Consider the following 15,159-nt stretch of genomic DNA (forward strand, 5'->3'; position numbering starts at 1 on the left):
GAGACAAGGCAGTGGGCCCTCTCATTACCATGACACTGCCTTGTGGCCCAGTTAATCTGCTGGCTTTTGGCGCGTGGATGTTTGTTGGTCTGTGGAGTCTATGTACATGTGGGTTTGCATATCTACATGCAGATGTCTTTTTATTTGTGCTTTTGGCTGTGTGTGTGTATATATATATATATATATAATTGTGTGCGAGCCTTTTTTGATTGATTGATTTACTGTTATTCCCATACCATTGGACTTAAACAGTAAATTATTTTCAGGGTGTGTGCGCATGTGTGTGTTTAAGAAGGAGGAAGAGGTTAAACTCTTTGCTTAATTTTCTCAGAGAAGATCTGTTGATTCAGTTATCTACACATACAAAGCAACACCAGTCAAGTCCCATCACGTAACATCAAATGAACAGATCCTACTGTACCATACATGCATATTGTATTTAATTCATTTCATGATATACAGAGGGGTACTTAATTCAAAAGTCAAGATATTATTATTCATATACACATAAGTCCACTCGTTGAACAAATGGATGTGATTTCTAAATTGTAATTAAGCAGAAGCCAATATGTATATATAATTAATTATTCATCATCAATCTACTTGCTAAAAGTCAATTAATTGTAATGGTTCTTGGGTAGATGGTTCTTGGGTAGGCTGGCCCAATGCCTTCGGAACATTTTAATTAAACCGAACCATAACAACAGGCTATAAATTTGCTTGGCTGCGGTTTGATGAGGCTGTGTGTGTGTGTGTGTGTGTGTGTGTACGTCTATATGTGTGTGTACGTCTATATGTGTGTGTGTGTGTGTGCGCGCGCAGGTGGATGTGTGACCCTCTCATCCCTGTTAGACATCTGTCAGGCAGCACGACAGGGTCTCTTTCCGTGTCTCAGTCACACACACATAAACACACACACATAAACACACACACACACACACACACACACACACATACACATACACACACACACTCATGACTGTTGTTGTCAATATGCTCTCACAACACTCTGCCATCTCCGTTATCCCCACTACTCCAATCCCAAGGGGATGCAACCCAGTCTAACCAATCACATAAGAACACACACACTTAGAAACATCCAGAAGGAGAAGCTGACTGGCTGGCTACCACTCTGTCTACCCCCTCTGTCTACCCCTCTCTGTCTACCCCCTCTGTCTACCCCTCTCTGTCTACCCCTCTCTGTCTACCCTCTCTGTCTACCCCTCTCTGTCTACCCCTCTCTGTCTACCCCTCTCTGTCTACCCCTCTCTGTCTACCCCTCTCTGTGTACCCCCCTCTGTCTACCCCTCTCTGTCTACCCTCTCTGTCTACCCCCCTCTGTCTACCCCCTCTGTCTACCCCTCTCTGTCTACCCCCCTCTGTCTACCCCCCTCTGTCTACCCCCCTCTGTCTACCCCTCTTTCTCTACCTCTCTGTCTACATCTCTCTCTACCTCTCTCTCTCTCATGCCAAGCTTTGTTTCCCTGTTGCTTTCCTGGGTTTCACATAACCAGGCAAGCACACACACATTCACTCATACACGCAGATACACACACACACACACACACACACACACACACACACACACACACACACACACACACACACAAACACACAAACCCATTACAAGCGGGGTGCAAAGTGTGGAATGTTGATGTTGTTCAAAACTTGTTGCACCTCTGCCAGCTCCGAAGCTCCAATGTTCATAACATAACATAGAGATCCAGCCATGTCCAACCCCCCCCGCTACTCTGACAACCTGACGCCCATTCTGAGAAGGGTGTGAATTCCTTCTGTTTCTCCGGTGTGCGGTCTCTCTCTCTCTCTCTCTCTCTCTCTCTCTCTCTCTCTCTCTCTCTCTCTCTCTCTCTCTCTCTCTCTCTCTCTCTCTCTCTCTCTCTCTCTCTCTCTCTCTCTCTCTCTCTCTCTCTCTCTCTCTCTCTCTCTCACTCTCTCTCTCTCTCTCCTCCTCTCTCTCACTCTCTCTCTCTCTCTCTCACGCTCACTCACTCTTTTCCTCCCTCTCTCTCTCTCTCTCTCTCTTACGCTCACTCACTCTTTTCCTCCCTCTCTCTTTACCAAAGTGTATATTGTAACCCAGTCACTCAGAACAGCTCAGAGTATTTCACAACTTCACATTCTAAGGGGTTCAGACAGTCTGTTTACAGGCAAAATAAGCCATTTTGAAACGGAGCAATTTGCAGACCAATTTGTTCTCATAGCTATAGCATAGCTCTCGATCCATATTTCTTGCCCTTATTCATCATAATGCAGTCACCACACATTAGAATAATGCTATGGCTAACTTCAGTGGTCCTATTACCTTAGCATACTGTATGCATGGTGCCAGGATGAAAGCATTTTTCATCCCGATTGGTTTCTGACCATGTGTTTTATGTCCCATGCTTCTGTGTCTGTGTTTGTGTGCATTGAGAGAGAGTGTGTGTGTTTTTGCATTGAGTGTGTGTTTGTAGGACGGGCCCCAATGTGAGGTCTAAATATGACTTCATTCCCTCTACTAACTGCATGTCCCTTCCAGTTCCATGTGTAGAGTGAGTGTGTGTGTGTGTGTGTGTGTGTGTGTGTGTGTGTGTGTGTGTGTGTGTGTGTTGTGTATGGAATGCTGCGCTGCCTAACCCTAACCCCCATCTACTCTACCTTTTTCAACCCTTTCCAGATGACAAAGAAAGTCCTGAGACTGCACTGGGAGAATTACTATGAGAGCGAGCCGGTCAGTATACATCTCTCTCTCTCGACGAGAGTACGTTGAGTGTTCACCAATCACCTGGAGTTTTGTTATCAAAACTAATAATCACTGGCTTCCCCCCTCACAACCACATTGTCCTCGCCAAGTGCTTGTGCCCCTGAGATATATTCTGTGCACTACTACACGCCTTTCTCCTTGCTTTCCCGTTTAGTTTTAGTTTTGTTCTTCTTCCTGGTTTGGGTTGTGTCCACTTCCTCAGTTGTATGTAGCCTGTCCCAGTCTCTGTTCCTTAGATCTCTGTTCTGATCTTCTGATTGGCTTCTTTGGTCTTTGACTAGATTGATTAGATGGAAAGATATTCAACCTACACCGTCAGTATCTCCTGTACCGGGAGTTGGAAACCCCTAATCTATGACTACTGTACTCTCCCACCTTAGTGAGGACGCTACTAGTACAGTATGTCTACCACACACTGGTACCCTGGGTCTCCACTCACTCAGCCATTAACTAGTGTTACTATTAATACAGTGAACCCGGTGTATCCCAGTCAGAATCTGCCAACAAACACTTTGGGCAGATTGAATAAGCGCATGGCGATAAGCAGCCGTCCAAACATTCCCCTGTTTGGCCCGGTACTTGTTGACATAGCCTCGCAGTAGCTGGCCCGTGATCCCCCCCCCTGTGTGTGTCACAGCCGGCCGGTGGAACCTTAATTGGGGAGGACGGGCTCATAGTAATGGCTGGAATGGAATAAATGGAATGGTATCGAACACATCAAACCCAAGGTTTCCACATGTTGGATACCATTCCATTTACTCCATTCCAGCCATTATTATGAGCCGTCCTCCCCTCAGCAGCCTCGTGTGTGTGTGTGTGTGTGTGTGTGTGTGTGTGTGTGTGTGTCCAGGCAGTAGGCTCACACGGACAGTCGTTTGTTCTGAGCTCTCCTGCTCTTGACCACCATAGGATTGATGACTTGACCTGTGAACTTTTGACACTAATCAGGAGGCAGTGGAATATGGAGGGGAGCTTTGTTCAAAAGCCTGGACACACACACACACTCAACCAGACACACACACACACTCAACCAGACACACACACACACACACACACACACACACTCAACCAGACACACACACACACACACTCAACCAGACACACACACACACTCAACCAGACACACACACACACACACACACACACTCAACCAGACACACACACACACTCAACCAGACACACACACACACACACACACACACATCAACCAGACACACACACACACACACTCAACCAGACACACACACACTCAACCAGACACACACACACGCACACGCACACACACACACACTCAACCAGACACACACACACACACACACACTCAACCAGACACACACACACTCAACCAGACACACACACACACACACACACTCAACCAGACACACACACACTCAACCAGACACACACACACCCACACACACACTCAACCAGACACACACACACACACTCAACCAGACACACACACACACACACACACTCAACCAGACACACACACACACTCAACCAAACACACACACACACACACACACACTGACTCAAGGTCAGCTTCTGTGGGGCTATGTCAACAAGTTTCCATTTTGAGCCAACGAGCCCCTCATGTTAGCATAGATGGATAAATAGTCATCCTGAGCAGTCGATGACCAAAACCGCCTGGCGACAGGTGTCTGATTCTGGGTTTGCTGATTGAATTAGTGATGGTTGTTCTGGTGTCGGTGTATGGCATGCTCACCATATGCATATTCCATAGCCTTGAATCAGTGTAGTGCTTCACCGATCATCTCACCAATCACAATATGTGCAAAGACATTTCCCCAATGTCTCCAGGTAAGTGAGTGTTTTGTGATTTTTGTGTTGATTTGCTGCACATCTGCAACATGGGGACAGGCAAGGCTAATACGTTGTTACTGGAAAAGACTCTGAATTATTATATACTGTCTTGACATTAAAGAAAGGGAAGGCAAATAATGTACAAGGTACCACTGAAAGAATTTGTACTTTTGTAGTATTTTGTTATGATACTATATACTACCCTTCTCTGACGTTGTGGAATTGTAGAGGCCTGGTGAGTGTGAGCTGTGCAAGACCTTTCATTTCCACCTGGAGCCAAAGAATCAGAAACGGCTTTTATTACCTCAACGTTGTTGTGGTTGGGAAGAATCATACTGTTGAACAGGAGAAGTGGACCTTTTTATATTACACACACTGGATATTTGAAAGGGGGAGGGACGGATAAAAAGTTGATGTTGAAGACATGAAAGTAGAGCGGGAGAGGTGGATGAGGCACTTGTTAAGAGCTGAGTCATGTCAGGAGTGTTTGGTATGGAAATAATTATGGCAACAATGGAGGAATGAGCCCGTACAGGAAAGACCCCCACTCACATTAAGGAGGTGTGTGCGTGAGAGTGTGTGCGTGCATTTGTGTGAGCGTATGTGTAAGCAACTGTGTGATAAACAGCTGTGTAGCGTGCGGTGTTTTTATATTCTGCTGGAGAGGAGGTGTTTATATTCCGCTGGAGAGGAGGTGTTTATATTCCTCTGGAGAGGAGGTGTTTATATTCCTCTGGAGAGGAGGTGTTTATATTCCGCTGGAGAGGAGGTGTTTATATTCCGCTGGAGAGGAGGTGTTTATATTCCGCTGGAGAGGAGGTGTTTATATTCCGCTGGAGAGGAGGTGTTTATATTCTGCTGGAGAGGAGGTGTTTATATTCCGCTGGAGAGGAGGTGTTTATATTCCGCTGGAGAGGAGGTGTTTATATTCCGCTGGAGAGGAGGTGTTTATATTCTGCTGGAGAGGAGGTGTTTATTATTCCGCTGGAGAGGAGGTGTTTATATGTGTCTGGAGAGGAGCAGTCAGACCATCTGATCCACTCTGCCCTCCTGGTGTTATAAGCAGTCATACCATCTGATCCACTCTGCCCTCCTGGTGTTATAAGCAGTCATACCATCTGATCCACTCTGCCCTCCTGGTGTTATAAGCAGTCATACCATCTGATCCACTCTGCCCTCCTGGTGTTATAAGCAGTCATACCATCTGATTCAAACTCTCATCCACCATGGGTCTTAAAGTGATGGTTCACTTCAAATTGCCATCGATAAAATGCTATTGTGTTTGTTGTCCGTAGCTTATGCCTGCCCATACCATAACCCCACCGCCACCATGGGGCACTCTGTTCACAACATTGATGTAAGCAAAACGCTCGCCCACACAATGCCATACACGTGGTCTGCGGTTATGAGGCCGATTGGACATACTGCCAAATTCTCTAAAGCGATGTTGGAGGCGGCTTATGGTAGAGAAATTAACATTCAATTTTATGGCAACAGTTCTGATGGACATTCCTGCAGTCAGCATGCCAATTGCACGCTCCCTCAAAACATGAGACATCTGTGGCATTGTGTTGTGACAAAACTGCACATTTTAGAGTGGCCTTTTATTGTCCGCAGCACAAGGTGCACCTGTGTAATGATCATGCTGTTTAATCAGCTTCTTGATATGCCACACCTGTCAGGTGGATGGATTATCTTGGCAAAGGAGAAATGCTCACCAACAGATGTGAACACATTTTTGCACAAAATTTGAGCGACAGAAGCCTTTTGTGCGTATTGAAAATGTCTGGGTATCTTTTATTTCAGCTCATGAAACATTACATTTACATTACATTTTAGTCATTTAGCAGACGCTCTTATCCAGAGCGACTTACAGTTAGTGAGTGCATACATTTTCATACTGGGACCAACACTTTACATGTTGCATTTATATTTTTGTTCAGTGTACTTCCCCATTTTTATTTTTATTCTAACATGGTGGCAGAACTTGTGGATACAATTTTTTTTCTTCTGCTAGCATTGCGCTAACGCTAGTTAGCATTGTATCACGAAACTACCTCTAACTTCCTTCATACTGGACACAGTGATATAAAAATGGTATCCTCTAGTTCATCTGACTCTGGGGAAGTAAAGGGCCTCATTGCCAAAATCCCGAAGTATCCCTTTAATATGCTGCAATCATAACTCTTCTCTTTGCTGGCCAATGGACAAACAAATAAATGATACAGCTTCTTTTGAGCACTTACTCCAACATACCCTATAAAGACACTTACCCCAACAGACCCTATAAAGACACTTACCCCAACAGACCCTATACAGACACTTACCCCAACAGACCCTATACAGACACTTACCCCAACAGACCCTATAAAGACACTTACCCCAACAGACCCTTATACAGACACTTACCCCAACAGACCCTATAAAGACACTTACCCCAACATACCCTATAAAGACACTTACCCCAACAGACCCTATAAAGACACTTACCCCAACAGACCCTATAAAGACACTCCAACAGACGCTATAAAGACACTTACCCCAACAGACCCTATAAAGACACTCCAACAGACCCTATAAAGACACTTACCCCAACAGACCCTATAAAGACACTCCAACAGACCCTATAAAGACACTTACCCCAACAGACCCTATAAAGACACTCCAACAGACCCTATAAAGACACTTACCCCAACAGACCCTATAAAGACACTCCAACAGACCCTATACAGACACTTACCCCAACAGACCCTATAAAGACACTTACCCCAACAGACCCTATAAAGGCGGTCATAAATTGCTACTCTTCTTATTTCCTTTGCCAGCAGGCCAAATTTCCACAGAAAGCATAGCAGAAAAAGCCAGCTGAATTTTCCACTGCATGAGCAGAACATGCATATGTTATCGTTCACCAGGTCCCTAAAATCTGACCAGAAATGCGTCTCTCTGGTTTGTTAGACCGAACTTCCTAATGACACATGCTCTTATAAGTCACTCGGCCTCTCTGTGTGTCATGCCACTGAGCTGTCTTAGGAGAAGCCTGTCACTACAAGTCATCTTCAGTTCTTGGGTGGACATTTTCTCTAAGTTAGTTAGTCACTGATACAGCATGTAGTGTTGTTGATGGCACAGCACTGGCTAGTACAGCACATACTGTATCCGCTCAGCTGAGCACACTGGGCTGACTTACTGTTTGGCAGTCGCACTGATTTTGTGCTACAGTTGCAGTGTTGTAGTAGGCCATGATGTGGTAAGGCCAAAATGGCTGCCAAATGGACACTGATAACACCTGGTTTCCTGTCGTTGGCCCGTGCAGGACTGCTTCACAGTGGAAGGGGAGGACCTGAAGCACGACTTTGAGAGACTGCAGCTGGCCATGGAGATGGTGGGATTCCTGCCTGCCACGCGCAAACAGTGAGTACACAAACGCAAGCACACACACACACAAACTCACCGCTCATACACACACTGACACATTGACATACACTGAAATTACAAACACAGGCCAAGGAATCATAGTCACAGGTCAATTACCAGGATACACTGTCCAAAAGCTCTAACCAGTTTCTGTTTTGAAACGAGCCATGTTTCTGTGTTGAAACGAGCCATGTTTCTGTGTTGAAACGAGCCATGTTTCTGTCCCGCAGGATCTTTTCTCTGTTGTCGGCCATTCTTCACCTGGGGAACATCCGCTATAAGAAGAAGACGTACCGAGATGACTCCATTGACATCTGCAATCCAGAAGTCCTACCTACTGTCTCAGAACTGTTAGAGGTAAGCATGTTACTGTCTCAGAACTGTTAGAGGTAAGCATGTTACTGTCTCAGAACTGTTAGAGGTAAGCATGTTACTGTCTCAGAACTGTTAGAGGTAAGCATGTTACTGTCTCAGAACTGTTAGAGGTAAGCATGTTACTGTCTCAGAACTGTTAGAGGTAAGCATGTTACTGTCTCAGAACTGTTAGATGTAAGCATGTTACTGTCTCAGAACTGTTAGAGGTAAGCATGTTACTGTCTCAGAACTGTTAGAGGTAAGCATGTTACTGTCTCGGAACTGTTAGAGGTAAGCATGTTACTGTCTCAGAACTGTTAGAGGTAAGCATGTTACTGTCTTAGAACTGTTAGAGGTAAGCATGTTACTGTCTCAGAACTGTTAGAGGTAAGCATGTTACTGTTGAAATGATTCCTTATTACATTTACATTTGACATGTTAGTCATTCGGCAGACGCTTTTATCCAGAGCGACTTACAGTTCATCTTAAGATAGCGAGGTGAGACAACCACATATCCCAGCTATAGTGAAGGACGTTTCTTCTCAGTAAAGGAGCTAATCAACAAAGCCGGTGCGAGTAAGAAAACACACGTGCAAGTTTAAGTTCAGGAAAGGTTTTCTATTTTATAGTTTTATAATGGATACAACAGAAGGTGATTGAATGAGACGTACAGTCAGAAATAAGACCTATGGGGATGGCGGGGTGTGGCAATCTATTCCTCAACTGTGTTCCCATCCGCACAGGCACTTTGTTACTCAATGTCAGAATGTTTTCAGATGCATTTGCAGTGACGTACTGTGCAAGGCTTTTCAGTACCAAGCCACTCGGTGGAAAATGCAATTCCTCGGTCAGGAATTTGGTTTGTATGCAGCATATAATTACATCATTTCCAATTCTGTCATCCGTCTACAAATATTCTGTAGGCATAAGACTATTTCTCTCTCTCTCTCTCTTTCCCTCAGTTTATGAATTATCGTTTTTCCAGTGAACATGTGATGCGAAGGGACAGAAGTCAGGACTTATAAGGGCAGATGTATTTTCAGAATACTGATCCAACCATCAATGAGGTTTGCAGGAAAGCAACAGTAGCAGCTAGTGGCTAAGGAACATGGCTTGTGCTTATGTGAAAGAACATATGCTCCCCAAATGGGTTGGGTCAGAGTTAATCAAGCATCTTACAGATAAAGGGAAATCCATTTTTAAATCATGTTAATATGAGGAACATGAGATGATTTATACAGCTTACTTATGATTCAATGTGAGATGGTTTGTAATCAGTATTTAAGTACCTTCAGAGACAGTGTTGCTGTGATTCCTCCACTAGGGTTGCAAAATTCCTGGAACTTTCAGTAAATTCCCTGGCTTTCCTGAAATCCCGGTTGGAGGATCCCCGGAATCAGGAGGGAACAAGCAAGAAATCCGGTATCCTACTACCAGGTTTTCTGTTAAACCAGGGGATTTATTGAACGTTCCAGGAATTTTGCAATCCCTAGTTGGGACATAGTCTACATCCAAGAAGAGTGCACTGTGTTGGTACATAGTCTACACTCTATAGTTACAGGATTTTTATAGGATAGTGCAGGCCGTTGGCCCCCCTCGTGCCAGTAACTAGGAATAAGTCTTTCTCATGACCGTGAGGGCCCGCCCCACTAAACATAGCAGGGCACATATCCACCCTCATTACCTAAACATTTGGCTGAATGAAAGCTGTTGTAGGGCTTGGTGTGTGTTCAGTAGCAGGATGACCTTCGTGTTTCTGAAACAGAAATGACTTTCAACTGTGAAATGAATTGTGATCTCTTGTCTTTTCTGTACAGGTCAAGGAAGAGATGCTATTTGAAGCCCTGACGACGAGGAAGACCGTGACAGTGGGAGAGAGGCTGATCGTGCCCTACAAACTGGCTGAGGTGAGACCAAGTCAATGGCACAAACCTGAAACTCATCCCAAACATTATCAACCCTTAGTGCAAAGAAGAGGCACCGTCAAATACTCCACCTTACCTCAAGACGTACCATTCCTCATCCCAATCCCAAAGTATTCTTGAAAATATGATCATCAAGACGTTTTGCATTATTCTGCATTGGTAAATGCTAAGGAATAGTAGGCACCCTGCCTATCTAAATAACGATATAGGGGAAAAACTGGGTCCCAGTCCCAGGGCAGGCTGTGAAGCAGATGGAGTCAGAGCTGGTCTGTCTGTCTGTCTGTCTCTGTCAGTCTCTGTCTGTCTGTCTCTGTCTCTGCCTCTGTCTGTCTCTGTCTGTCTCTGTCTGTCTCTGTCTCTGTCTCTGTCTCTGTCTCTGTCTCTGTCTCTGTCTCTGTCTCTGTCTCTGTCTCTGTCTCTGTCTGTCTGTTTGGTTGGGTCTGTTGTCTGTTTGCCCAGTTGGGTTCAGATGGATGTGTACAGTGGGGTAGGCCAAAGCAGATGGCAGGGCCGTTAAAAGGGGTCTGCTCCGCAGGGCCAGCGGAACTCACAACACACACACACACACACACACACACACACACACACACACACACACACACACACACACACACGTACAGTGCATTCGGAAAGTATTCAGACCCCTTGACTTTTTCCACATTTTGTTAAGTTACAGCCTTATTCTAAAATGGATTAAATAAATAAAAATCCTCATCAATCTACACACAATACCCTATAATGACAAAGCGAAAACAGGGTTTTATAAAGTTTTTGCAAATGTATTAAAAATAACAAACAGAAATACCTTATTTACATAAGTATTCAGACCCTTTGCTATGAGACTCGAAATTGAGCTCAGGTGCATCCTGTTTCCATTGATCACCCTTGAGATGTTTCTACAACTTGATTGGAGTCCACCTGTGGTAAATTCCATTGATTGGACATGATTTGGAAAGGCACACACCTGTCTATATAAGGTCCCACAGTTGACAGTGCATGTCAGAGCAAAAACCAAGCCATGAGGTCGAAGGAATTATCCTTAGAGCTCCGAGACAGGATTGTGTCGAGGCACAGATCTGGGGAAGGGTAACAAAACATTTCTGCAGCATTGAAGGTCCCCAAGAACACAGTGGCCTCCATCATTTTTAAATGAAAGAAGTTTGGAACCACCAAGACTCTTCCTAGAGCTGGCTGCCCTGCCAAACTGAGTAATCGGGAAAGAAGGGCCTTGGTCAGTGAGGTGACCAAGAACCCGATGGTCACTCTGACAGAGCTCTAGAGTTCTTCTGTGGAGATGGGAGAACCTTCCAGAAGGACAACCATCTCTGCAGCACTCCACCAATCAGACGGAAGCCACTCCTCAGTAAAAGGCACATGACAGCCCGCTTGGAGTTTGCCAAAAGGCAACTAAAGGACTCTCAGACCATGAGAAACAAGATTCTTTGGTCTGATGAAACCAAGATTGAACTATTTGGCCTGAATGCCAAGTGTCATGTTTGGAGGAAACCTGGCACCATCCCTATGGTGAAGCATGGTGGTGGCAGCATCATGCTGTGGGGATGTTTTTCAGCGGCAGGGACTGGGAGACTAGTCAGGATCGAGGGAAAGATGAACGGAGCGAATTACAGAGAGATCCTTGATGAAAACTTGCTCTAGAGCGCTCAGGACCTCAGACTGGGGCGAAGGTTCACCTTCCAACAGGACAACGACCCTAACCACACAGCCAAGACAACGCAGGAGTGGCTTCGGGACAAGTCTCTGAATGTCCTTGTGTGGCCCAGCCAGAGCCCGGACTTGAACCCGATCGAACATCTCTGGAGAGACCTGAAAATAGCTGTGCAGCGATGCTCCCCATCGAACCTGACAGAGATTGAGAGAAGATCTGCCAAGCTTGTAGCGTCATACCTAAGAAATGTAATCGCTGCCAAAGTGCTTCAACAAAGTACTGAGTAAAGGGTCTGAATACTTATGTAAATGTAATATTTCCGTTTTTTTATTTTTTAATAAATTTGAAAGAAAATTGAAAACCAGTTTTTGCTTTGTCATTATGGGGTATTGTGTGTAGATTGATGAGGGGGGAAAAACAAACAATTTAATCCATTTTAGAATAAGGTTGAAAAAGTCAAGGGGTCTGAATACTTTCCGAATGCACTGTATACACACACACACACACACACACACACACACACACACACACACACACACACACACACACATATACACACACGCGCACACATATACACACACGCGCACATGCACGCATACACCATGTCTGTAATTTTGGCCTTGGAAGCTCTGACTAGGGAATGGGAGTGGAAAGTGGCTGTGTGTAGGCCTGTTAGTTCCGCTGGCCTTACTGAACAGACCCCCTTTTAATGTGAGCGTGTTTGTAGCCATGCAAAAACCTAGATATGGTTTTAAGTTAACCAAGCAAATGAACAGGTTGGTGAAGTATCCTTGAAATGTGCATCCGCATTGCAAGTCAGCCTTACACCAAGCTACTGAAAAAGTCCCTTTTGAGAAAGACCGCCGCAGCTCTCATAATTCCAATGGCACAAGCTCCTTTTCTTTAATGCTAGTCCACTAAGGCTGCATCACCAGAGAGCTGCAGAGTGTGTTTACAGACACCAGAGAGGGTTTCTCTGGAAACAAACACATGCCACAGCCGTGTAATGCAGACAAGACCCAGCTGAAAGATTGACCAACAAGCTCACAAAGTGGAAATCGGAGGCCCATTCTTTTAAGGATAATTCTAAAGAACAATTGTTATTTTAAGTATAATTGCCTATTGGCTACCTCTTATTGTTTGTCGTTTACACCGACAGTATGTCCACATGTTGGATGGGTATTTTATCTCAATCTTTTCCACAAAGTCGATCCTTTCCACAAGATCGCTCTTCAGTCCTACCTCCCATTCCCCAACTAGCATGTGGCTACGCCATATCACAGCATACAACAAACATCCTCACCACACACACCTTTTTATACTACACAGATACGCCCTCATTCCAGCCATTAGCTGTTCAGGAGCCATTTTATATGAAGAACGAGTGCTGATTGTTTTGGCAGCTCTTTGGGTGGTCCTTTCTGTAAACATTGTTGTAACGGTTGCAACAGTCAACTTTTACTCATTGGCTCTATAGTCTAAACTGGGATTCTACTACTTGAAAACTCAAGTACCATGGATTTATTTTTATCTCTAATTGTCTTACCCATTTGTTATTGAGATATTTAAAAGATGAATTCTCATCAGAATGTTTTGAATCCAACTTCCTTTAAATATGAAAAGGCCTCTCACTTTTTAAGACTCTTGCAAGCAATATAAATATCATTTTGTATGACCTGTGGGAGTTGCTAGGCAGATCGGTCTGTAGTCGCTAAAAATAAAGTAGTAAATTATGTAAAAGACAGTCATTTCAACTTTTGCGGTACCTTTGTATAATGGCATGTTTTGAGCAACAGTAGACATCTGAAGCTCTGCAGGCACTTGTACTGGAAATGCACTAAACTAACCTCCCACACAGTTGGGTCACATTTTTGTGTCTGGTAAATCAATCTCACCTTGTTGATTAATGGACATTTAGGCATGGCAACAGAAGATGACAAACAGCCCTTCACTGTCTGTGATGGTATATGAACTGTAACTCAGTAAAATCGTTGAAATTGTTGCATGTTGCGTTTTTATATTTTTGTTCAGTATATATTGGAAGAGATTTAGCCTTGTTTGATTCCAATGTAGAAAAACAAGCAACAAATCCATGTTGATTTCTAGATGTTTATTAGTTATTCATTTGAAGCCAAACCCGATGGGGCCCAGATGTTTGGAACATTGTATAATTAAAGCAGGAAATCCACACAAGTGAAGTTGATTCCATTGTCTGATAGAAGTGTTTAGGGTATTCCATGGACCCCATTGTCTGATAGAAGTGTTTAGGGTATTCCATGGACCCCATTGTCTGATAGAAGTGTTTAGGGTATTCCATGGACCCCATTGTCTGATAGAAGTGTTTAGGGTATTCCATGGACCCCATTGTCTGATAGAAGTGTTTAGGGTATTCCATGGACCCCATTGTCTGATAGAAGTGTTTAGGGTATTCCATGGACCCCATTGTCTGATAGAAGTGTTTAGGGTATTCCATGGACCCCATTGTCTGATAGAAGTGTTTAGGGTATTCCATGGACCCCATTGTCTGATAGAAGTGTTTAGGGTATTCCATGGACCCCATTGTCTGATAGAAGTGTTTAGGGTATTCCATGGACCCCATTGTCTGATAGAAGTGTTTAGGGTATTCCATGGACCCCATTGTCTGATAGAAGTGTTTAGGGTATTCCATGGACCCCATTGTCTGATAGAAGTGTTTAGGGTATTCCATGGACCCCATTGTCTGATAGAAGTGTTTAGGGTATTCCATGGACCCCATTGTCTGATAGAAGTGTTTAGGGTATTCCATGGACCCCATTGTCTGATAGAAGTGTTTAGGGTATTCCATGGACCCCATTGTCTGATAGAAGTGTTTAGGGTATTCCATGGACCCCATTGTCTGATAGAAGTGTTTAGGGTATTCCATGGACCCCATTGTCTGATAGAAGTGTTTAGGGTATTCCATGGACCCCATTGTCTGATAGAAGTGTTTAGGGTATTCCATGGACCCCATTGTCTGATAGAAGTGTTTAGGGTATTCCATGGACCCCATTGTCTGATAGAAGTGTTTAGGGTATTCCATGGACCCCATTGTCTGATAGAAGTGTTTAGGGTATTCCATGGACCCCATTGTCTGATAGAAGTGTTTAGGGTATTCCATGGACCCCATTGTCTGATAGAAGTGTTTAGGGTATTCCATGGACCCCATTGTCTGATAGAAGTGTTTAGGG

The 15,159-nt window shown here is 44.3% G+C and overlaps 1 protein-coding gene across 1 annotated transcript in view; it reads left to right on the top strand.

Annotated features, from left to right (window-relative positions):
• LOC121548154 (unconventional myosin-IXAa) overlaps positions 1-15,159 on the top strand; it is a 138,791-nt gene that overhangs the window by 62,848 nt on the left and 60,784 nt on the right. The window contains 4 exon segments of the mRNA XM_045209969.1: positions 2,678-2,731; positions 7,908-8,005; positions 8,239-8,365; positions 10,180-10,269. Of these exon segments, the coding sequence (XP_045065904.1) occupies positions 2,678-2,731; positions 7,908-8,005; positions 8,239-8,365; positions 10,180-10,269 (369 nt within the window).

Source organism: Coregonus clupeaformis, chromosome 32, assembly GCF_020615455.1.
Source record: "Coregonus clupeaformis isolate EN_2021a chromosome 32, ASM2061545v1, whole genome shotgun sequence".
Lineage (NCBI taxonomy): Eukaryota > Metazoa > Chordata > Actinopteri > Salmoniformes > Salmonidae > Coregonus > Coregonus clupeaformis.